This window comes from Trichechus manatus, unplaced genomic scaffold (assembly GCF_000243295.1).
Source record: "Trichechus manatus latirostris isolate Lorelei unplaced genomic scaffold, TriManLat1.0 scaffold00235, whole genome shotgun sequence".
In the NCBI taxonomy this organism is placed as follows: domain Eukaryota; kingdom Metazoa; phylum Chordata; class Mammalia; order Sirenia; family Trichechidae; genus Trichechus; species Trichechus manatus.
The window spans coordinates 1564775-1591154 of NW_004444171.1; the positions used below are offsets into that span (position 1 = coordinate 1564775).

Below are 26380 nucleotides of genomic sequence, written 5' to 3' on the forward strand. Positions count from 1 at the left end.
CAAGAAAACCCTATACAGCAGCTCTCCTCTGTAACACATGACGTTGCCATGAGGCGGAATTAACCCAACAACAACCAACAACAACTACAACCCTCAACTCTTCTTTCTGTGACATTACAGGTATCTCACGTGGTACCACAATCATTAATGATAACGATAAACAAGAGTTACCACTTTTTAAACACCTACAGATTGTCAGGCTATATGCTAGGCACTTCTCATAAACTATTTCTAACATTCCTATCAAACCAGCAAAGGTAGGCATTTTAACATATTTCAGACGAGAAACTGAAGCAATGAATCACTCAACCATCAAGAGTAAAGAGTCAAATTCAAGTCCAAAGACAAGGCTGCCTCTTTCTTACATTTTAATGTTCTCTAATTTCTTTCTCATTAAACTTGAGTTTTATTTTAATTTTTATTTATTTTAATTTTCTATTGACATCTTTTTCTTTGTCACTTAACTTGAGTTTCTAGAAGGCTGGAACTGCATGTTCTTTCACCTTTGCCTCACCACCTAATCTCAGACCTGGCACACAGTAGGTACTCTGCAAATGTTGGTTGAATAAATAAAAAATGGACTCACCAGCCTCCATAAAGCAAGCTGCAGAATTTTCCAGAAAATCAGATAGCCAGACAGTTTCCAAACTCTCTGGAGGCTGCTGTGTCTCCCATCCTTTAATTCTTTGGAAAAACACCAAAAGGGCAGGTTACCACACAGGCCACCAAGTGAATAAATGCCAGACTGTCTAATTCAAAAAGGGGATGGTAAATGTCCAGAAATGAGGACTGCCCTGAGCACAGGAATCCATTTGTAGGAAGCATTCTCTAGCAGGACAAATCCATATCCACCTGATTGTGCCAGGCCCACCTGATCATCCCTGCAGTCACAAGACAGACCACTAATAAGCTCTCCACTCTCCTAAACCTTCACATCATCTCCTTGAATCCTTCTCTTGTCAGTCACAATACCGTCTACATCCCAGAAGTACAGCCAACCCAACAATAACCTTAGGACATCTCTGTTGATAGAAATACCACCCCCCTTATATACACTCTCTCCCCACTAATCCCTGAGTCTTTCACTCCCCACTCCCAACAGTGGATTCAGCTCCACGCACAGGCTGAACTCCCCAAGACAGGACACCACATCATACATCGCCCCCTTCTCCTTGGCTCCTTGCGCAGTGTCTATGAAATAAAAATCCTGTTGTCCTTCTAGGTAACAGAGCAGTATCGCACAATGCAAGACCAATTTCTCCTCAAGCTGTGACCTTTAACATACAGTCTTGTCAGCAGGAGCTCATCCACGAGAGCTCAGGCAGAGGACATGTTAGAAGTCAGGGGCTCAGGGGCTGGCACTCGGGGGTTTTGCTGGAAAGGATTACACTTCTAAGCAGAAGGTGAAAAGAAGGGTATGTTTACAAGCCATGTACTGACTGCTCATGTCTCAAAGGAGCACAGACACTTAGCACTCAACAAAGCCTAATTCAGTATTCTGTTTAACAAGTATCCCTTGTCTCCATGTTCAATGCACTGTGAGCCAGTTAAAGAGACTGATTCAGCTACAGAAACTGTGACGGGGAGGGAGGCGTCAAACAAGAATCTAGCACTGTGTGGAACATTCACGTATGGCATCTCTTTTAATCCCTACACCACACCCATGAGCAAATGCTATTATCTCCATTTTGCAGATTAGAAAACTAAGGCTCAGAGAGGTTACGATACTTGCCCAGAGTAGCACAGTTATCAGTGGAGCTTTGATGCCTAGCCTGGCGTGACTACAGGACAAATTTTCTTTTAGTATTCCCTAAGATTAAAATGAGACGGTGGAGGTTCAATAGTATAATTCTCACCATCCATGCAGGAGACCCTGATTCAATTCTCAGACAATGCACTTCCAGTGCAGTCACCCATCTGTCTTGCTATGATGCTAAACAGGTTTCAGCAGAGTTTCCAGACTAAGATGGACTAGAAAGAAAAGCCTAGAGCTCTACTTTCAAAAAATCACTGAAAACCCTATGGAATATTTTCATCAAAGATTCCATGGAAGAATCCTGGTCAAAAGGAGGGAAACGCAGAATAGAATTTCAAATTCTTAAGGACTCTAGACTTTCTGGAGCCATGGAAGGTGGATGAACCCCTAAAACTATAATCTTTAAACCAAAAATATCCTCTGAAGCCACCTTAAAACAAAACAATAGTTTAGCTTAACTAGTAAAAAAGTTCTGCTTGAGCATTACGCTCTTTTAAGAACTATCTATATAGGACCAAACTGTAACAGCAACTAGAAAGATTACACAGGAACCTTAGGGGGCAGGGAGTTTACGTTAATTAGGGAGGAACAACTCTGAAAAGGAAGGTGAGAATGGTCACACAATTCAAAGAATGTAATCAATGTCACTAAATTGTACATGTAGAAACTGTTGAATTGATGTACCTTTTGCTGTGTATATTTTCAACAACAACAAAATAAATAAAATTTAGAAGGCGGGTAAAAAAGAAGTCATGCTGCAACCAGAACAAAATTAGTAAGAATGTTGACACATTGTGGAAAATGTGGTCAATGTCACTGAATAATTTGTGTAGAAACTGTTAAACGGGAAGCTAATCTGCTGTGTAAACTCTCAATTAAAACACAATAAAATATTAGTAAAAAGAAAAGAAAACCCTATGGACCACAATGGTCTGATCTGCAACTGATCACGGGGATGACGCAGGACTGGGCAGTGTCTCATCCCACTGTGTGTGGGGTCCACATGAGCTGGGGGCTGACTCAACAGCATCTAACAAGATAAAAGAATTATGATCCCTGGGCTCAAGGAACGTAGAAATAAATTGGGAAGATAGTCATGTATTTTACTTAATACAAAGCAAAGTGCAAAAAGTTATCTGGAAGAAGTAAAAAGCTCAAGGGAATACCAAAGAGGAAACCACTTATGTGATTAGGGAGGAGGAGAAAAAGGCAAATGTCGAGAAAGGAGGTAGTGGTGTCTGAGTTAGGACTAGAAGATTGAGTAGAATTTAAACATGCAAGAGAGATTAAAGTTATTACTGGCTGGGGTGTTCTACAGACAAGGTAAGGCAGGACAAAAATAAATAGCAGGGTCCAGAAAAGCAAGCAGTTTGTACAGCTGGTGTCCGGGCAATGCATGTGTGTGGGTATAGTGAGAGAAGAAGCCGGAAAGGCAGGGGGTGGCTTTGCTATGTGGCCACTGAGTCCCACTGTTAGGAGTTTGAACTTCATCCTGTGGCAACAGAAAACACCCAAAAGTGTGTGAGAAAGAGTGACGTTCCCAGAACTGTGTTTTAAAAGGAAAAGTCTGCAAGCAACACGGAGAATGTCAGAAGGTGCAGCTGATGGAAAGATTCTCTGGGTACAGCCCAGCAGTGGCATGGGTCTGCACATGGGACAAACACTGAGTGAGACATGGGAGAACCTGACAGCTGTGTGCACTAGATACACAAAGGCTGATTCTAGATCCTTCCAGAGTGTGGACAAGGGTGAGAGTTACAGGGAGGCCTACTCTGGGTCTGCAACCAAGACAATCAGCCACAAATGGTATCAGCGCCCCCTGGAGAGACAGAGGCCCAATGCCAGGAAGTATCCAAACAGGTAACTCTCCTTCATATTAGGTGCCACTCCCTGCTTCAAATACCCATTTACACATTAATATTAGTAATTAGAGAGAATTAGTATCATTTGCTGTCACTCCATTTGTTAGCTGACTCTACATCAGAAGCTGTGGTACAAGAAATCCCTATTCACTATGCTGAGCCCCAAACAGGAAGTAAAAGTGTCTTTAGTCATTTGACACACAGGTAGATGAACATACTTGGATTACTTTTTAATACATTTAAAAATATATCCCTAAAGATGGAAGAGTAACAACCTGTGTGCTAATTTTCTATAGTCATCACCACCCTTAAAGTATTTCTTGGTGAAAACTAAATCTAGAGTTGAACAGGTGCCAGCTACCAGTCTCTGAATGTTCTAAGGGAAATCACAGAGGGTGATGGGGACAGACTAGGAGGCACCTTGTCTCAGTTCCTTAGTTGAGATCTTCCTTTGGCAATAGAGTTTAAAATTGTGTAAGAAAAAGGACTCATTCCAACATAAAGAAGCATCTTACTTATCTGCTACAGCTGGAGAATGACCGGTACTGGTTAGTGTGGTTTTAAAAAAATAAGTTACTTTAAGTAAAGTGTAATATAATGGAAAAAGTATAATATTGATTTAGGAGACAGGGTACTCTCATTTTCTACCTTATTGCTGTTGTTAGCTGAGTTGGCCCCAGATTCACGCCAACCCCATGCACAAAGGGAACGAAACGCTCGCTACCTGCTTCTGAGCCATCCCCATCATCGGTTGTGGACTGGACCATTGGGATTCCTAGGGTTTTCATTGGCTGATTTTTGAAAGTAGATTACCAAGACTTTCTTCCTAGTTTGTCTTAGTCTGGAAGTGCTGCTGAAACCTGTTTACCGTCTTAGGAACACACAAACCTCCACTGACAGATGGGTGGTAGCTGCGCACGAGGTGCACTGGCTGGGAACAGAACCCAGGTCTCCCTCATGGGGGCAAGAATTCTGCCATTGAACTCCAATGCTCCCATCCTTTTGTACCTTGGGGAGCCTAAAGATATTCTTTTATCACTGATCTAAATAATGAAAGAATGTTTCATTTCTAAGTTGTGCCCTGCCACTTCTAGAAAGGATCTACACAGCCTTGGACTCACAGAATGGATCTACACAGCCTTGGACTCAAAAGGTTGAGTTCATACGTCATGAGACCATGAGACTTGTAAGAACTCACTGCTTCCTGCTGTATACCCTGGGCCTGGGCCTATGCCTGGTACAGCCTAGACAAACAACAGATATTTGTTGAGTGAACGAATGAACAAATGAAAGAAACAGGAAAACGATCGAGCAAGAGGATGAAAAGTAAACACACCAAAAGAACGGAGGGAGTTGCTGGGATAAAGCCTCCATTGATCTGTGAGCATCCTGACAGCGAAAGGGAACATGAAACATTAATGGAGTCCAATTATCTGCTAAAAGGAAGCAGACAAAAGAGTGGCGTGAACCCGTCAGAGCATCAGGAGAGCGAAAGCCCAGAATAGCTGAGACTTGAAAAATGACAAAGGGGTGACAATGGCTTTTTCAGTTCTGCTCCAAGTGAGAACCAGGAAGGGAGAGGTCTACTGCTTGCCCAGCATTGGGAAGGACAAAGACAAAGCAGCTACTGAATGCTGTTTTTGTTCCCATCTTCCTTATGAAGACAAACGATCTTCAAAGTGGAAAGGATGGAATAAACATAATTAAAAGGAAACCATCGTCTAAGATGGGGAGGCGACTACAGGGATCCAATCCACTCAGCTGCTTCCCAGGTCAAGGAAAATTCGATCCCTACTGCTGAAATCTCAGTCTAAGCCACTGAAAACTTTGAGGAGCCAAAAACAAAAGAAAATCTAGATGGTGCCTGGCTACCACCAATGACCGCCCCGACAGGGACACAACAGAGAGTCCCTGATGGAGCAGGGGAAGGGTGGGCTGCAGAACTCAAATTCTAGTAGAAAGAGCAGACTTAATGGTTTGACTGAGACTGTAGGAAGCCCAGAAAGCATGGCCCCTGGACTCTCTGTCAGCCCAGAACTAAAACAATTTCCGAGGCCAACTCTCCAGACAAAGACTGGACTGGACTGTGGACATAAAATGATACTCCTGAAGAGTGTGCTGCTTAGCCCAAGTAGATACAAGAGACTTAACAGGCAGCTTCTGTCCAGAGGTGAGATGGGAAGGCAGAGAGGGTTAGGAGCTGGTTGAAGGGACGTGGGAAATCAGGCGTGGGAAGGAGGAGTGTGCTGTCACAGTATAGGGAGAGCAATTAGGGTCACACAATTAGGATATACAGAAATGAAGAATCTGGGATACAAAGTGGTTACGAACTTGCCCACAGTCACAGAGCACTGCTAAAACCGACAGAGAAATGGCCAACCCAAAGCCTGGTTGCCTCCTAACATCTGATGACATTCAGAACAGTTCCATGAAGAAGGAAAGGAAAACAAAACAAAACAAAAAACTCTTTCCTTCCTTGATCTATTTTACCTTCTCTACTAACTGGCATTCTTTTCTAATTTTGGTCTTTTCCATTTGGCCAAAAGACTATCCCCTGAGATACTGGTGTTTCTGAAATAGTCCTATACAAGTGGCGTGGTGGCAGCATCAGATCTCCAACTTTTTTGAGGGGGAGAAAGAATCATTATCAGCTCAACAACCCAAGGCTGATTCCTATGAGGCGGATGTCAGACATGTCTCCTCTCTCCAACCTTTTTACCAATTCTGACACCAGCTGTCCCTCCAACGCTACTCTCTACTTCTCTGCTGGGTTCGATAATTCGTTACAACGGCCACACAGAACTCAGACAATACTCACAATTACAGGATTTATTAGGGAAGTAGCAGTTTACAATTCAGGATCAGAAATGACTCAGCATATAGTTCTTCAATCAGGACAGCCACTTCTCGCCAGGCCCGCAGGCAGGCCCGTCTCTGGCCCTCGGCCCCTCAGCTGGTTTGTGCCCTGCTTCAGTAACTTTTACAGATCTCTTTAGCTCTGCCAATAAGCACCTGCGGGCACCTCACTTTGCCTATAAAGCCTTAGCCCAAAGGCACACAGCTATCTCACTCCATAGGTAGGCAAGCCTAGTTCCATGGACAAGTATCCGGAGGCACCCTACTCTGCCAGGAAGCCTCCTGCCCAAAGGCGCTCAGCTCTCTCACTCTGTGGGTCAGCACACCCACTGTAGCCGCCTTACTCCGTGGGCTGGCAAGCCCACTGAGCTGTCTTGCTCCCGTCTCCCAGTTCTGCTGCTGGTTCTCTGCCATGCTTGCCGCCGCTTCTCACCATCTTGTATTGTCTCCGGTGTTACAGCTCTCTGTCTCCTGGGTCTAGGACATACTCCACTCCTAGCTTTTCTTCTTGGTGGTAGTCAGCCCCCCCACACCTTGCTTATCTCTCCTTTTATCTCTTGTAAGATAAGAGGTGTGACTCAATTAAGGGCATAACTTGAATAAGAGTAGTGAATGGAGTAAGGGTGGGGACTTGAGTCAAACCGTCTAGTAATGTAGGGACTCAAGATACACCTCACCCTAATCCTGCATCATTAACATAACAGACAACTCACTCCCAAATGGGACCATAACCACAGGCAAAGAAGCTAGGATTTACAACAGATCACAAAATGGAGGATAATTATATCTCATCACAAAATGGAGGACAATTACATCAGACCACAAAATGGAGGATGGCTATATCATTATATAACTGCCAAATTACATCATTATACAACGGCCAAACCACAGAAAATCATGGTCTAGCCAAGCTGACACATAATCTTAACCATCACAGGTTCTATACACCTCATTTGCACAGTCTCACCGTGGGAGTCACAAAGACTATGGCTAGAAAGGTCATATTAAGTAATTCACTGCACCTCAAGTCCTATTTTACACTTCTCTTTTTTATATACCTGCAATGGTGGTTCAGTGGTAGAATTCTCGTCTTCTTTGCGGGAGACCTCATACGCAGCCATCACTCGTCTGTCAGTGGAGGCTTGCGTGTTGCTATGATGCTGAACAGGTTTCAGCAGGGCTTCCAGACTAAGATGAACTAGGAAGAAAGGCCTGGCAATCTACTTCCAAAAATAAGCCAAAGAATCCATGGATCACAGTAATCTGATTCATAGCCAATCATGGGAATAATGCAGGACCAGGAGGTGTTTTATTCCTTGTATGTGGGGCTACCATGAGTCGAGGGCAACTTGATGGCTGCGAACAACATACTGTTACTAGGAAGGAAAGCATCCCACCACTGATATTTCTGCAAACTAAAATTTCATGCAAAAAAGCCAGTATTTTGACTTGTTGGTTAAAGAAACGGAGCAAAGCCAGAAAACAGCCATGGTGGGTTCACCCGGACCTGGGTACCAGCACCAGTAGCCAGCGAGCAGACTCCGACTCATCATCCCTAATTGCGAGGAGGCCAGTGTTTGGACTAGCTGTCACCATCTGGGCGTGTGGACTACTTTCCCTGGGTTTATACCTCCAGCGGTCAAAGTAAATGTTTTGAATACATCTTACAGGCTTCACTGTGATGGTCACACAAGCCTGTTGCCCAAACTGAGTAAGGTCATGATGAGTGTGCCTGCCTGAGGCACCAGACAAGTGAGCCCAAGAGACACACTATGTCAATGTGGGCTGAAGGTCACAGCGGCCTTGTGAGGGCCAGGCACGGCTCTCAGCTGGGATGCAAACTACAATACCTATGGCTTAGATCAGCTGTCCCAGCAAGGAGGGAGGGAGGCCTGAAGCAGTTACAGGCCTGCAAAGGGGAGAAACCAGCCAGAGTGGTACAGTGATTCCAGTCAAACAGCAGAAATGAAAAGCGAGGCAGGACCTCTTTGAAGCCTCTACTCTGGGAGACGGGACCGCTGGGACACCAGAGAGAAATCAGGGGTCGCTTCAGCCTTTAAAGTCAGAAGCTCTGAAACCCAGATGTGAGGCCACTAACTAATAACCGTACAAGGGTGGAGCGTTCACGATCTGAGACAGAACTTTCGGAGTGGAAAAGAGATCTGGCTTTCTGCCAAGCTGTACCACTTATATAAGCTGAATGGCCCTGACCAAGTAACTTCAATTCTCAGATCCCGTCTCGACCAAAACCAGGCTCTGGGTGAGGTCGGGGATGGTGATGTGTGTGTGAGCGGCCGTCTCTCCCTCACCTGCCCACCACCATGGCACTCAGAACCACAGTGCCCTCGTCCTGAGCAGGCGGCCTCGCATTCTCCTTCATCCGCACTGAATTCAGGGTGTCCAAGGGACCTTCCCGCTGAAAAGTTCCGTGGTTTGGTGATACAATGTAATAGCACAATCACTGATTCCAAATTATAGTTTTTATTTACTTTTTTTTTTCCATTTTAGAAATAACCTCACTTGTGGTACACAGTTAAGCGCTAGGCTACTAATTGAAAGGTTGGTGGTTCGAAGCCACCCAGAAGCACCTCAGGAGAAAGGCCTTGAAAACCTTATGGAGCACAGTTCTACTCTGTAACACATGGGGTCACCATTGACTCAAAGCCAACTCAACAGCAACTACTTTGTTTTTCGTTTTTTGGTTTTATAGCAAAATTTAGAAATTAGAGAAGAGTGAAAAACAAAACCAAAGTTCTCACCCTAAGACAACCACTGTTATCATTACAGGTAGATTGTGAAGCTCTAAGAATTTGGAAGTACCATCCTCCTTCTCTTGGCTCTGCTCACACTAACCTTCTCTGCTCTTAGAAAGCACCCACGAGGTCAGGAGCGTTAGCACACTCTGTTCCCTCTGCCTGGAACACCTGTCCAGCCTTCTCATCACTGTCCTTACTGGGGAACACCCGCACGTACCCTTTATGCCTCAGCTCATGCAGCAATTCCTGTCCACCACCCACCCAGACCAGACAGGCCTTCCCTTTCCCCTGGCAGTCTCCCCCATGCCAACCCATTACCTGACCCTGGTGCTTAGTGAATACCCTCATGAGGAATCAATCAGAAAAATAAATTCAGAGTGAGATAAACCAACTTCCTCAAATGTAAGCATATGATAAATTTAAGAATAAAATAAATCGACTCCCTCCACATTTATACTCTTGGCCCATATCATTTCAGAACTAACAGTGCCACAAACAGCTCCAGGATGCTGTGCCAGCTTCGTAATCACAGATCAGTGACGGCAACACAAGCTGCCTCTGGACAGCTACAAAACCCTGGAGGCAGGCGTTATTCTGGACAATAAGACTTCCAGATACTGAACATAATTCTTTAAGCACTAACGCTGACTTCCATTTTCCCTACTTATACTTCATATATCATACTCTTTGCTGCCGTCTTAAGCAGAGGGGCAAAGAATATAATGTAACCTTTCCATAATGACTTCGGTCCTCCCCTGCAACGTTAATGATGTCCCCTGGGCTCAATGAGGTATGATGCTATTTGTTACTAGGTTAAAGGGACTACACTGATGTACTTTTGAGTTCTAATGTCCTTTTTATGGCCTGCCTTTTCCTATGCTGGGCTGCTGTCAAAACCATCTCTCATTGATGTAAAAACTGACAGGAATGGAAAGGCCCTTTACCCCTTTCTCTCTGCTCTAACCCGCTGCCGTCAAGTCGATTCCAACCCATAGCAACTCTACAGGACAGAGCAGAACAGCCCCATAGGGTTTACAAGGAGCAGATGATGGAGTCAAATTGCCCACTTTTTGGTTAGCATGGCTCCACCATGGCTCTGCTGTAGGTTTGGATAATAAATACCCAAGGTTCATGGAAGCAATTTTAAAATAATAACTATTATTCACTTAGTTTCATTATGAAACTAAATAATGTTTGTTCAAACTTTTTAAATGCAGAAAATTATAAAGAAAGTAACCCCACCACTCAGAAATAAACATCATTATGTATAAAAATGGACTCCTTGCGTGGCGCAAATGGTTAAGCACTGGACTAGTAACCAAAAGTATTAATCAAACCCACCCAGAGGCCCTCAGAAATAAGGCCTGGCAACCTGCTTCCGAAAGGTCACAGCATTGAAAACCCTATGGGGCACACTTCGGGTCGCCACTGAGTCAGAACTAACTAACAACAACTAAAAACAACAAAACAACATATAATTATTAGATGATGTTGATGGGATAAAATTAACGACAGTTACGTTAATGAGGCAGGGCTCGTATCTGCAAGACTAAATTGTGTTTTAAGCCAATTTCTTTTAAGATATAAAAGACAGAAGCGAGCAGAGAGACATGGGGACCTCATACCACCAAGAAACAAGAGCCAAGAGAATAGCACGTCCTTTAGACCTGGGGTTCCTGTGCAGAGAAGCTCCTCGACCAGGGAAGATTGATGACAAGGACCTTCCCCCAGAGCCAACAGAGAAAGCCTTCCCCACAAGCTGAAACCCTGCATTCACACTTCTAGCCTTCTAGACTGTGAGAGAATAAATTTTTCTTTGTTAATGCCATCCACCTGTGGCAGCACTAGATAACTAAGACAATGGGTACATAATACAATATACAATACATTAATATATACAATACATACAAAACCCACTGCCATCGAGTCGATTCCGACTCATAGGACCTTACAGGACACAGCAGAACTGCCCCAGAGGGTTTCCAAGGAGCACCTGGTGGATTCAACCTGCTGACCTTTTGGTTAGCAGCTGTAGCTCTTAACCACTACGCCATCAGGGTTTCCAAACAACTAGCAACTAGCAGTTAACACCAACAACAATGTATAAAAACATACATTCTATTTTTAAAACAAAACTGGAATCAGAGATTATTGTAACCTATTTCCTGTTGTTTTTTTTCACTTAATAGATCTGAGAATTTATGCTAGTAACTATTTTTTTAACCTATTTAAAGATGACATAATAGTCCATCAAATGAATTTAATGGCATCATTTATCTGATCAATCTCTTTCGGTTATTTCACTTCTTCGAGGGGAATATGCTATTGAAAGAACTGAAATGGATATTATATACCCATTGCTGTCTAGTCAATTCCGACCCATAGTGACCCCTGCAGGACAGAGAAGAACTGCACCAAAGGGTTTCCAAGGCTGTAAATCCTTACAGAAGCAAACTGCCACATCTTTCTCCCATGGAGTGGCTGGTGGATTTGAACTGCCGACCTTTCGGTTAGTAGCCAAGTGCTTAAGCCACCAAGACTCCTTATGTATTATTTATATACACACACACACACACACACACACACACACACATACATATACATACATATAACATATACCTATGTATACTCATTTCCTTGAAATAAATCCCTAAAAGAAATGATGGAACAAAGTGTATAAACACTGTAAAGGCTCCTGTTACCAAAAACCAAACCCACTGCTGTCAAGTCCATTCAGACTCATAGCGAAGCTAGAGGACAGAGAAGAACTGCTCCATAGGGTTTCCAAGGCTGTATTCTTTACAGGAGGAGACTGTCATACCTTTCTCCTGAAGCTCCTGTTAGACAGTAGTAAACTGCCTTGTGGAATTATCCCTATGACTTTATACTTCCCCCAAATCAACCACTTATCAAATTGACCACTGTGCCAGGCACTGTATCACGTGTTTTACATACACCTCTTTCCAGTCTGCATAATAACTCCGCAAAGAGGGCACTATTGTTCCTATATTACAGATGAGGAAACTGAGGCTCAGTTACCCAAGAGAGCAGTTTTTACATGAAACAAGCATTCAAAAGCAGGCTGTCAAGCTCCAGCCACTACACCACACTACCTACTAAGCTCACAAAGGTCAGAGAGGCTCTCTTATGAGTTGACTCTATTTACTTTCATACATGCCCTTTGAAAAGTCTTTTTCAGCTCCCTGGGCATCTTTGCTCAGCTGTGCTCCTGGTGGCAGACCTGGCTGGACAGCTCAGCTTTGATTATGAGTAATACTGACAATCCAATGCAACTTTTTTAAAATGAGAAAAGGCCACATTCTTCCAACAATCACAATCAACAATCACTTCCACAATCGGCACCCATGGAAGCAGCAGTCACAGAATCAAACGACACATTGCACTGGGCAAATCTGCTGCAAAAGACCTCTTTGAAGTATTAAAAAGCAAAGATGTCATCTTGAAGGCCAAGGTGCCCCTAACCCAAGCCATGGTGTTTTCAATTGCTTCATATGTGTGTGAAAGCTGGACAATGAATAAGGAAGACCAAAGAAGAATTGATGCCTTTGAATTATGGGGTTGGCGAAAATATTGAACATACCACGGACTGCCAAAAGAACGAACAAATCTGTCTTGGAAGAACTACAGCTAGAATGCTCTTTAGAAGCAAGGATGGTGTTATGGATTGAATTACGTCCCCCCAAAAATGTGTGTGTCAATTTGGCTGGACTATGATTCCCAGTATTGTGTGGTTGTCCTACATTCTGTGACTGTAATTTTATGTTAAAGAGAATTAGGGTGAGATAGTAACACTCGTACCCAGGTCACACCCCTGATCCTATGTAAGGGGAGTTTCCCTGGGGTGTGGCCTGCACCGCCTTTTATCTCCCAATAGATAAAAAGGAAAGGGAAGGGAGCAGAGAGGGGACACCTCATACCACCAAGAAAGCAGTGCCAGGAGCAGAGAGCATCCTTTGGACCCGGGGTCCCTGCACGGAGAAGCAACTAGTCCACGGGAAGATTGATGAGAAGGCCGACAGAGAGAGAAAGCCTCCCCCTGGAGCTGATGCCCTGAATTTGGACTTTTAGCCTACTTTACTGTGAGGAAATAAACTCCTCTTTGTTAAAACCATCCACTTGTGGTATTCCTGTTACAGCAGCACTAGATGACTAAAACAGATGGTAAAACTTCCATCTCACAAACTCTGGACACATTATCAGGAGGGATCAGTCCTAGGAGATGGACATCATGCTTGGTAAAGTAGAGGATCAGTGAAAAAGAGGAAGACCCTAGTCTCAGTTATCTAGTACAGCTATCACAGAAATACCACAAGTAGATACCTTTAACAAACAGAAATTTATTCTCATAGTTTAGGAGGCTAGAAGTCCAAATTGAGGGTGCCAGCTCCAGGGGAAGGCTTTCTCTGTCGGCTCTGGAGGAAGGTCCTTGTCATCAATTGTCCCTGGTCAAGGAGCTTCTCAGTGCAGGGACCCTGGGTCTAAAGGAGGAGCTATTCTCCTGGCTCTTGTTTCTTGGTGGTATGAGGTCCCCGTGTCTCTCTGCTCAGCTTCTCTCTTTTTACATTTCAAAAGAGATTGGTTTAAAACATAATCTAATCTTGTAGATTGAGTCCTGCCTCATTAACTGCCGCTAATCTCATCTCATCAACATCACAGAGGTAGGATTTACAACACACTGGAAAATTACATCAGATGACAAAATGTTAGACAATCACATGATATTGGGAATCAAGGCTTAGCCAAGCTGATACATATTTTGGGGGGACACAGTTCAATCCATGACAACCCTCAATGAGATGACTGACACAGTAGCTACAACAATGGGCTCAAGCATAACAGCAATTGTGAGAATGGTGCAAGACAGTGCAGTGTTTCGTTCTGTTGTACACAGAGTTGCTATGAGTCGGAGCCGACTCGACGGCACCTAACAACATTCTTCCAAAGTACCAACTTCTAAAAATCACAGTTCTCTGAAACTTCACATTGCAAAAATACGGTCAAGAGCAATTCCAGATATTACAAAACCACTGGTTTCAAAGGAAAATGCACCCCCTCCTGCTGAGCGCTGCTAAGAAATGCGTGAAGCATTTTGAGCAACTGCCACACAAAAATAAGCTGCTTACACTAGGAACAAGGTAGTAAAATGAGAGCAATAAATCCTCTTTGCCAGATAGAAGTAACAGGTCAAGGAAAGTCACAGCTAATCTTTTATTCTAAACATCACGTGCCTTGCAAAGAACTAACCAACTCCTGATCAAACACATCATGCAAACCTAAGGCTTACAATCACAGGATCTGGTTATGCTTTGAAAATTAGGGAACCAAGAAAAGACAGAATTAGATCTTTATCACACCCCTTCACGTGCCCCAAGACATCTGGCTAGAAAGAAATCTCGAAGTCTTAACTTCCTGTGAGGCACAAAATTGGTCAGGGAAGGCATGGGAATACACAGCAGAAAGCAGGGTTAAGCTACAGGCCCCCGTCAGGTTTTGTTCCACCCTGGCCTGGAGAGGAAAATGGGCCTTTCACTGCACCAGCCGGAGAGCTGCAAACACCAAGCCCCTTCATTACAGATGCACAGGACTACGAATATGCTAAAAGGAAAGACTAACACTGGATGTACTTGAAAGGGGGATGTTGGCTTTCTGTTCAACATTAACAAGCCTCATGACATCGTTTCCCCCATTCCCACCTCAGCTGCTCTGCACGTTTTTCACGTGAAATCAATGTCCAGAATCAGACACATTCATACAGTACTTCCCTTTGTTACCACCTGCTCTCATGCTCTCTGCCAGTTTTTCTATTTCATTGTTTCTCTCTCTCTCTCTCTGACTTACAAGAACTTTTTATATATTGAGAATACTCGGCATGGTGTATGCGCAAATATCCTTTTCCAAGTTGAGACGTGTCTTTTAGCTTTCTCTACTGTGATCTATTAGAGCTCCATAGAAATGTGTGCTTATGATTACCCAAATGTATTCTGTCTTTTCCTTTATGGTTGTACTTTCTTATTTAGGAAATCCTTTCGTACCCTAAGATCATGAAGATTCTCACGAGTCATTAATTCTTGCTGTTCAAATAATTGGGGCCTTGGTGGCACAGTGCTTAAGCATTTGGCCCCTAACCAAAAGGTCGGCAGTTCGAATCCACCAGCCGCTCCCTGGAAACCCTATGGGCAGATCTACTCTGTCCTATAGGGTCACTATGAGTTGGAATCGACTTGGCGGCAATGGGTATTCAAATAATAAAAGGCATTTTGTTTTTCACTGTTAATTCTTTTAACTGACCTGAAATGGATTATTTTGTGTGGTGTGCAGTAGGGCTCCAGTCCATGTACACCCCTCTACGTGAACAGTCATGGTGCCATGTCCTCACTGTTCCATTGTGACATCTCAGCCTTGTACTCAGTTTCCAGATATGTGTGGGCCTGTTTTATGGAATGGAGTCCTGGGTGGTACAAACAATTAATATGCTCAGCTGCTATCCAAAAGGTTGAAGGTTCGTGTCTACCCAGAGGAACCTCAGAAGAAAGGCCAGACAATCTACTTCTGAAAAATAAGCCATGCCATTGAAAACCTTGTGGAGCACGGTGGGTCGTCGTAAGTCAGAATCAACTTGACAGCAGTGGGTTTGTTTCTTCTTTTTAGTTGATTCTTTATTGTGGCAGTAATTTCTGATCTTAATTTTGTTATTACTTTCCTTTGAGTTATTTACTTTTCTAATTTCAATTTCCTTTTCAAGTTTAGAAACTTAGTTTTAAATAGCAGTTCAGCAGCATCCCACAGTTTTGACCTGTAGTACATTCATTTTCATTCATTTCTAAACATTTGGTATTTTCATTGTGCTTTCCTCTTTCACCCATAAGTGAAATAGGAGCGCATTTTAAAGTTCTACACACGTGCTTACATGTTTTGTTCTGAACTTTTTATGTTGACTTCTGATTTAATCAGACTGGGTCAAAGAACGTAGATTGCATGAAACAGATTGCTTAAAATTCAGTGTAACTTTCCATATACGGTCAACAGTTATACAGGTTTTAGAAAGAAAGAGTCTCTGCTGGGTATAGAGGTCTAAGTTTATCTACTAAATCAAGCCTCTTAATACTGTTAATATTTATTCTGTATTTTCTGTTTTATATCCTTTTTGCTTGACATCTTGTTATTCCTCCTTTTTTACCTTTGATAGAATCAATGGTTTTTATCTTATAGTTGCTTATGTCTTTTTCCGCTGGGTTGGAAATCATTAATTATACGTATATTCTTTTAGTAATTACAGCCAATATTTTAGTTACACCTAATATTTTAAGATGCATACTTAAGTATAATTCTTTTCTAATGAATTCTCAAGTAATTCTATATTTAGCTTCTCTTAACCAGGGCCTTATAATGATTTAGCTACTCAGAACAACCCCTAGTCCCAAGAGACACACAAATAACATTCCTAGTATCTTTTTATCTGGAGTTTTAGTTTACTTTATTTTCACAGTCAATATGGAATTAAACTCAGAACATTCTGTCAATTTCTCATATGCCACATATACCTCAGCCTTCACATTTCTTCTTCCTGATGTACAACGTTTAAACATTCCTTTAATGTGGATTGCTGGTAATATATTTTTTCAACTTCTGTCTGAAAAAGCTTTATTCTGTCTTCACTACTAAATGATAAAGTAGTATAAAATTCCAGGTTGATGGTTATTTTTACCTTCACACTTTAAAATACTACTGCAATGCCTTCTCGCGTCAATTGTGCCTAAGAATGCTAGCAGTCTAATTTTTGTTCCTGTGTGAGGAAGTCTATTTGTCTTTCACAGAGAAAAAAGTCTTAAGGTTTTCTCTTTGTCTTCAGTATTCTGGGATTGTGCTACATGTTTTCCGACATTATGAATCTTTAGTTTTCTGTTTAGCTGACTGAGTGGTCCAGGGACTTGCATCTTTCTTCAAGTCTGGCAAATTCTCAGCTAGAATCTCTTCCAAATTTCCTCCTCTGCCATTCCCTCAATTCTCCTCAAGTCCCTAGAAGTATCGGTGTTTAACTGCCCATTCACATTTTTTCGGTACCTCTCTGCTACAGTGAGGTGACGCTTAGTGCTAGCGTCTAGTTTATAAACTCTTTAAACTGAATCCAGCATTTTAAAGAATATATTTCCGAAGCTTCTAATGGATTCTTAGGGTCGCTGTGAGTCAGAATCGACTCCACGACAACGGGTTTGGTTTGGTTCTTGTTTTGTCTCTTCCTGTGTTTCATCATTTCTTCTGCTCTTTTATGGACTTCACTCCTCATTCATCTCTCTGAACATTACAAACACGCTTATTGTAAAGCCTTTGTCAGATGTGTTTTTATTGCATATGGTCGAAATTGATAATCTGCTGATCTTGCCAGCTGTCTTTCTTAGCACTGGACTGCTTCGTATGTTTTGGAATGTCGGTTGGCAGACTCACATTGGGTGAGTGTTGTTTGGTGTTTCTTTCCTGCCCGTCCCTGCGTAGTGGCCGAGCAGGGGTCAGCGGGGGCTGCTGCCTTTGGGAGCCTGTGAGGTTGCAGGCTGAGTCACCGCACCGGGAGGCTGCTGGGTTTAGCACTGGGCTGCAAGGCTGTACCAGCTGTGCCTGGCTTCCTGGTCATGACGTCACATACACTGTTGTCTGGGCAACAGTCTTTTTCTAGCATCTTTGAAGAGCAGGGGACTCCATCCTCGTTCCTAGCTAGACACAGTGAGCTAGGCACTGGCCCTGCCCCCTAGCCTCAGCCTTATTATTCCACAGAATCTGAACGTCCAGCTGTCAGGGCAGCTTCTGGACCAGTAGCCCAGCAGGCCAGGCTTCAGCACTGCTCACTGCCCCATTCGTGCTGGGTGTGAGTCAGCCTGAGTCGTTTTGGTTTCCCTGTCTTATACGCTGTGTGTGGAATCATTGAGGGTTGAGGAAAAGGTGGTCAATATCGGGGGATTGCTTGACAGTGCATTTGCTGGATGGTTGACCAGAAGTTGCATTCAACATGAATACAGGCTCATTCATTCCTTTAACAGTGCTAGGCCTACTGCCTAATCTCACATCAGAAAAGAGAATTAACTTTCATCTACACCAAGCCCACTCCACCTTCTGTGAGATAAGTCTCCATTAATGGCACTGGTTTAATATCTGGATTATTTGAGTGCATCATTTAAAGACAAAGGATAAGAAACTTACAAAATTTATTCCAGAGTAAATTTATTTTTCTAATTTGCATATTAAAGTATAAACATACAGATTTTTATATGGACATTAACACCAAGACTCAGATTGTTTCAGTTTAAATGAGATAATTTGCAAGCAATAAAATTTAGTAAGTTTAAATGTCCTCCAGTTTCAAGGCCAATATTAATAAATTGGTCCGCTTTCCCTTGCATCAACTCATTTGAAAGTTTTCCAAAAGGTGACCCTGAAATTGTGCTTGATTCAAAAAATCCTGACTGGTTTTACCAATTTTTTAATACTTGAGAAAACATCGCTTTGATTCCATGGTCATATTCCAGCTTTTATTTTTGCTAAACTTTAGCCCCTTTCTCATTAATCAATTTTTTTAAATCTCTGGTTATTCTAATTTCCACCACTTCTAAACCTTATGATTTCTTGTACTTAAACTCCTTAATGTTCTAAACAACCAGACATCGACTTTCTTCCATTTCTGTCTCATCCCTGGACCAGTTCCCTGTTCTAGATTCTCCATCTTATATCAATGCTTTCATTTATTAGAACTAAGCTACTAGCTCTTGCATCCTTTTAGTCTCTTTCCTTTCTTTCCCACAGAAAGTTAAACAGTATCAGAAATTAAACAGAAAGAATAGAAGGAATCATTGAAAAGGTAAAGGACCCAGAGTACATATATGCAAGACTAATTTAATCGCAAATATAAGAATGGTAAAATCCAGTTAAAGAGGACCCCACTACAGAGAAGCCCTCGAGATATAACAAGTTGCCTCTAAGTTTAATCCTGAAACAACTCATATGAAATAGATTTTGAAGGTTTGTTCACTGAAGTCTGTTAAGTAAAAAGAAATAAATGAAGCGATCACAACCAAGTATTTTTCTTTTTTTGAATTTGTTTTCCTTAAAGGGAACAGAACAATGGAGGCTAGAATCTTATATCTGTGTCAAGAACAAGTTTTCAGAATATGAAATACTAGCATAGCTGACTACCACCTATCTGTCAGCCATCTGTGGTGGCTTGCATGTTGCTACGATATTGGAAGCTATGCCACCAGTATTTCAAATACCAGCAGGGTCATCCACAGTGGACAGGTTTCAGCGGAACTTCCAGACTAAGACAGACTAGGAAGAAAGACCTGGCTTTCTTCCAAAATTAGAAAACCTTGTGGATCACAGAAGAACATTTTCCAACTCGCTTGCTTTGGACACGTCACCAGAAGGGAGAAATCACCAGAGGAGGACCTCATGTTTGGTGAAGTAGAGGCCAGCAAGGGTGAGGGAGACCCTTGGTGAGACAGTTTGGTACAACAGCCTCAAAGCAACAATGGATGCAACCATGTTAGCGATTGTGAGGATGACACAGGACTTGGCAACATTTTGTTCTGTTGTACTAAGGTCACCATGAGTCAGAGTCAACTCGACAGCACCTAACAAGAACAACAATACCACTGCTGAAAAGTTATAGTTAGGAGTAACTGTATCTACGTGCCATGAATAAGGAAAACTTCCATGTTTTTGTTGATTCCTTACCTTGGTGATTTGCAAGTCGGTTAGACGGCGCTGGGAACCCAGGTTCTGCCAGACCTCTTTGACTGTGAGGAGAAGTCTGCTCGGCTTTATCCTAGAGAAAAGAACAACAGAGAGGTTCAGGGCAAAAGATGCATTTCATACTTTTCAAGATCCACTATCCTGGCATTTCCTTCCTTCCTTTCAATTTATTTACTTTTTTAGTTTTAAATGACAGTCATTTAAAATACACTACAAAAGAGAAGTTAATCATGAAAAGGTGCAACCTGTTTGGCAAGGGAGTTAGAAGGAAAGTTACTCCTGCTTTTTGGCCTAAAAAGCTCTCCCTGAATAGCAATTCAAAAAGAATTATAGTCAACTCTGCTGCTTGTTTTGGGCAAGGAATATAAATAATTAACATTCCCTTGGAGCACATATATTTTCTATAACAATTACTGGTAATCAAGAGTCAGGGAGTCTATCACCTGATACAGAAATAGCTGGAAAGTGGTTCATAAATGCCTCACTATATAAAGCACAAGAAGCTCAGTTGTACTTTTGAGATGTACCCCCCTCAAAAAAAAATCCAAACCCGTTGCCATGGAGTCGATTCCGACTCACGGTTACCCTACAGGACAGAGAAGAACTGCCCCATAGGGTTTCCAAGGAACGGCTGGTGGATTCAAACTGCTGATCTTTTGGTTAGCAGCCAAGCTCTTGAATCTTCTGTGAAACTTAAAATGGTAATATTACGAACAAGCCCATAACTCTAGAAAAAATCTTCACGACAATATAATTAAGCCAACGAAAGAGCTATGAAAATGTGGGGAAAGAAAATGTGCCTTGTACTATTTATCTGCTTACACCAAAATATAAACAGTGATTAACTTGGGGAGAGGAGGATGTCAATTTTCTGCTACAGATTTATGAAAGGTTTGAAAGTTTTACGGTGCACATGTCATACCGATGTAATTAGAAAGGTTTTAGAACAGTGCAAAAGTTACAAGATCTGCAGTAAACGTCGCTGTTAATGTTATTAAGACATTGTCACAAATACAGTAGTTAGCTTCAACAACCTCATCCCGATCTATGCAATAAGACCCTCCCAGTATTCTAAAGGAAATACTGGTGGTGTAGTGGTTAAGAGCTATGGATGCTAACCAAAGAGTTGGCAGTTCGAGTCCACCAGATGCTCCTTGGAAACCCTATGGGGCAGTTCTGCTCTGTCCCATAGGGTTGCTATGAGTTGGAATTGACCCCACGGCAATGGCTTTGATTTTTTGGTGTAGTACTCTAAACTGCTGCATATAAAATACATTAGGAGTCTGAGCTGGCAAGAGCCAACACTGACACGGTGCTTACTCTGCCAGCTGGGTTCCCCATTTTAAAGGTGTGGAAAGTGAGGCACAGAGAGGTACACCACTATCACACAGCAGGTAACGACAGCACTGGGACTGGAACCCAGACAGCCTGGCTCCACAGCCCTCATTCATTCCCACCACATCACACTGTACGAGCTGCACAACCAACCAACCAGTTGCCATCCCAGTAGACTCTGGCGACCCCATGTGTGTCAGAGTACAACTGTGCTCCAGATGGTGTTCAGTGGCTGATTTTTCAGAAGTGGATCACCAGACCTGTCTTCCAAGGCATCTCTGGGTGGACTCAAACCTCTAATGTTTTGGTTAGCAGCTGCCCAAGAAACTCAAAAAAGTACATTCGACAAGGTGTCAGAGGCCCAGGAGCTCTATCATAGTGGGGTTTTTTTTTTCTTTTTTTGCCTGAATATTTCCAAGGGGCTTCACCTTCTGAGTCTTGACTTGCTCATCTGTAAAATGGGATGGATGATGATCACATAAACTTCCATGTAAATAGGTTTAGGATTGGTCAACACTGTGCTTCGGGGACCACTCACAAGAGGTGGTGGGGGAGATACGAAGGGGGAGCCCCAGGGAGAGATTCCAGAAGGGGCACAGCACCCACATCTGCCAAGCAGAATAAAGACGCTTGCTCCCTGGTGATGCAATTACATTCACACCTTCCTCCAGAAAATCTGGGGAAAACAAAACAAAGCTGTAAGGTACGGGAGAAATTTTCACTTGCTTCTCTCTCTCTCTTTTTCCCCCTTCCAAAAAAAAGTAACTTTTTTTTTTTTTTTTTTTAAATTATTGCTATAAAACCCATTGCCATTGAGTTGATTCTGACTCATAGTGACCCCTACAGGACACAACAGAACTGCCCCCATAGGGTTTCCAAGGAGCAGTTGGTGGATTCAAACTGCCGACCTATTTTGGTTAGCAGCCGAGCACTTAACCACTCTGCCACCAGGGCTCCTAGTTATAGGTATAATCAAAAAAACAAAAAAAAAAAAAAAAAAACACTCAAACCTGTTGCCGTCAAGTCGATTCTGACTCATAGCAACCCTACAGGACAGAGTAGAACTGCCCCATAGGGTTTCCAAGGAGCAGCTGATGGATTCAAATTGCTGACCTTTTGGTTAGTAGCCAAAGGCTTAACCAGTTGTGCCACCAGGGCCCCTAGTTATCTCTATCAGCTCTCTGTCCTACAGTGGATAGGTAGCATCATCTATGTCAATTAAGCAAATGATGCTACCTACCCAATCTAGGACAGAGAGCTGATAGAGATCTATGTTGGCTGATATGGAAAATTTGCAAGAATATATTAAAATACAGTAATACATGTAATGTGATTATGATTCCATTTTTTAATCTCCAAATGATTCAAATATAGCATAATTTTAATTTATTTTTACTTTACTTTTACTTTATAGCTATAACTACAATACTTGCTAATTATGAAATACTAGATGCTAAAGAAAAGTAAAAGTAAATACATAAAAATTAATCTATCTCTCTACTCACTACCCAGGGATGTTATCCTATCAGTTTTTGAGATGTTTCTTTGGAGGGGGGGATACACACATGGTGTGTGTTTGTTTGCATTGTTTGAATTATTTATAGACTGTATCTTTGCTATATTTGAATCATCTGAAGGTTACAAACAGTTTGGGTAAAAAAAAATGGAATCATAATCACACTGTATGTATTATGGTATTTTTATATATTTTTGGAAATTTTCCATATCAACCAACATAGATCTCTATCCGTTCTCTATCCTAGGGTAGATAGGTAGCATAATTTATTTAATTAATATCCTACTAATAAGTGTATAAGTTGTTAAAAAATGTACTTTTTTTTTATTAGGAAAGAGGAGAGGGATTGGTTTGGAGGACATGGGTATCTGGGAGGCAAAGGGAAGACCACCAAGAACCCTACTGAGGGGATGAAGATGGAGCTGTTCACTTGTTGAGTTTAGAAGGTGGTACCTCCCAGTCTCCCAGATTCTGCAAGGCCCCCCACCTGGGTCTCTCTGACTAGTTTCTGTAGCTCAACAGCCAATGTTTTTCCATCCAATCCACTGTTTACTTTCGAAGAAAAATATGTTTTGTCTCTTTTCCAAATTTCAAAACAATCCATATAAAGTTTTTGGAAAGGCAGAGTAGAAATCAGAAAATAAGAATTAGCTCAAATCCTAAAACGTTAGCCTAACTTAGCATGCCCATGGACTTTATCATGCACAGCTAGACACTGTAGTAGAACTGCCCCATACAGTTTCCAAGGCTGTAATCTTTACAGAAGCAGACTGCCACGTCTTTCTCCTGCAGAGCTGCTGGTGGGTTCCAACCACAGAGCTTTCAGTTAGCAGCTGAGTGCTTACCCACTGCACCACCAGGGCTCCTCTTTTACATATGGCTAATTTTAGTCATATTTCTAGCAAATACTTTTCTTGCCACGTCTTCAGATTTAATTATATTTTTTACTCTCAAAAATTTAATTCAAGTTTGCTCACCTTTTTATGGTTTCATTATTCTAAGGTTAAAAAGTACCTTCATTCTCTACCAATAAATTCGGAAAACAGTCACTTGTGTTTTACTCTGTTTTTGTTTTTTCTGATTTGACCCCTCCCCTGTGGTTGACCAGTTCACCCAGGTCCACTCATCAACCAATCCTTCCTTTTGCCTGGTTTAGGAGGTCACTTTCATCACACGTCATAATCGTAAGTACACAAGAGTCTGTTTCTCGGGTACCTACTATCTGCTCCTTCCTAGGCCAAATGCCACACATTTGTAACTTTCACACCTTGACAGCATGCATGAACATCAGCAGTACATTTTCCTTCTTGCTTCTTTTCCATGAATTCTTTAGTCATTTTCTTCCAAGTATATTTTAGAAGAGTTTCAAAGTTAGCTTAAATTATTAAAATTTCTCATTGGAATATTCACTTGTATATAAATGCGCAATCACTATTCATTACCAACATGAATGTTGCTATTGGATCATCTGATTGAAATCAGATCACACAAAGATAATATAAACCAAGAAGATATGCTACCTCCTATTTTTCAAAGCTTTGGATGGGGCAAATGGTTAACACGCTTGGCTGCTAACCAACTGAAAGGTTGGTTGTTCAAGTCCATCCAAAGATGCCTTGGAAGATCTCCAGATCTACTTCCAAAAAAATCAGCCACTGAAAACCCTATGGAGCATGCTTCTACTCTTGACACACATAGGGCTGCCATGAGTTGGAGTTAACTCGAAGGCAACTAGTTATGTTTCAAAGGGTAGGCAGGGACCAGCACCTGCCCAGTCCCCATCCAGCCCTGCCACAAGGCTCCTCTAAGGATAAGCATGGCCCTGTGGAGTATCAAGCACCCAGGTGTTTGTGTGTACACTCAGCTCTGAGATCAATTCATCTATGCCATGCCCTGCTCTCCCTGACAACTACTCTTTTAAGTGACAAGCAAACCAGGCTCCATTGAGACATCTGCTTAGAAGACAAGTACCTTTACAACCGAGTTGAGAACAAAAGCCAAACCAGTTGCCATCGAGTTGATTGTGACTCACAGGGACCTCATGTGTTTCAGAGAGAACTGTGCCCCATAAAGTTTCCATGCCTGCGACCTTTCAAAAGTAGATTGCCAGCCCTTTCTTTCAAGGCTACTCATGGTGGGTTCAAACCGCCAACCTTTGTTAGCAGCTGAGAGCTTAACTGTTTGCGCCATCCAAGGACTCTATAATTTAAACAACCTCACTAAATAAGGCTACCAGATTTAGAAAATAAAAATACAGATGTCCGGTTAAATTTTAATTTCAAAAACTGAATTTTTTTTAATAATAATTATGCCCTATGTATTGCCTGGGACTTACACTAAAAAATTACATGCTGTTTATCAGAAATTCTAATTTACCTGGGTATCCCATACTTTGTCTGCCAACTCTATGCTTAAAGTACTCGTCAAAATTAGACAGACTTGCATGACAAATTATGGCGCTAAGAACAAAGTCTCAACGAATGGCTAAACTGTATATAAAAGTCCTGGGTCAACAGATAGACGTTTCAGATAAGAACTTTTTATCTTGAGATAACAAAAGAGGTTTGTTAGTATGAAAAAACTATGTTTTTTGTAAGGTAAAGCCCAAATACAAAAGGCAGGAGGGGAAAGTGAACCACTGCGGCATCAAAAGAAATTCAGGACAGCACAGAAGACCAGGTGCAAATGTCTATCCACCATTCGAAGGCAGGTAAGACACTCTGCCAGGTGCCGGGCAATACAAACTGGGACAAGACTGAAAGGTTTCCCATTGTGCTAGCTTGGTTTCCTCTTAAGGCTAGTTTTTGTTTGTCTGCTTGCCTATTTTCTTTTGCCGATTATTACACGTTCCCCTGAGGGTTAGGACTGGACAGGGTGGCCTTGCTGTCAGCTCTAGTCAGCTCTATCAAAGCCTCCTCTGTTGACTTCTCCACTGTAGGAGCTCCAGGGGACTGAAGGTGAACCTAAGGATTCTTCTTTGAAGCTGTCAGCAGCAAATGCTTTTCTAAACCAGAGCCCTTAATTACCATGCTGTCTACCTCCAGCGGAAGGTGAAGTCTGGGAAAGTGAAGCCTTGAAGCTCCTTAATTAAAGCTTCATGGGTCACTGCACTCTGTGGTGCTGCATCTTCCCAAATCCAAGTTTCTCGGAAGCAGGTCCACCTTCACAAAGACAAACAGGGGAAGCCGGCCCTCCCTGAGGGTAACTGTGCACCAGGCATGGTGCCAGATGATCTCATTTAACCCACAAAAAAAACCTCGAGTTAGTAGGGAAGACCCTCTCCACTCGCTCCCCCACTTGGTGTACTGCTCAGTGCACTGGGAAACAAACCTTCAAGAACTGCATCACTGCATCAGCAAGCTTCCCCTTTGCTCTGTTGTCTACCAGGCCAGAGGGGGAGGCGAGAAAGATGGGAGGCAGGGAGCCACACTCCAGCTCAGCTTGCTGCTCCTCTCTGGAAAGTCCTTCCCTAACCTGGACTGCCAGGGGGTTGCAGCGACATCCCTGGCCTTGCCCATCAGGCCTCTGGCAGACCCCAGGC

At 42.5% G+C, this 26380-nt stretch overlaps 1 protein-coding gene across 3 annotated transcripts in view; it reads right to left on the reverse strand.

Annotated features, from left to right (window-relative positions):
• Positions 1–26380, reverse strand: part of GRB10 (growth factor receptor bound protein 10) — a 258555-nt gene that overhangs the window by 134256 nt on the left and 97919 nt on the right. For all 3 annotated transcript variants that reach the window (XM_004389154.3, XM_023743079.1, XM_023743080.1), the window contains one exon: positions 19971–20061. In XM_004389154.3, coding sequence (XP_004389211.2) covers positions 19971–20061 — 91 coding nt within the window. The remainder of the gene's footprint in view (positions 1–19970; positions 20062–26380) is intronic.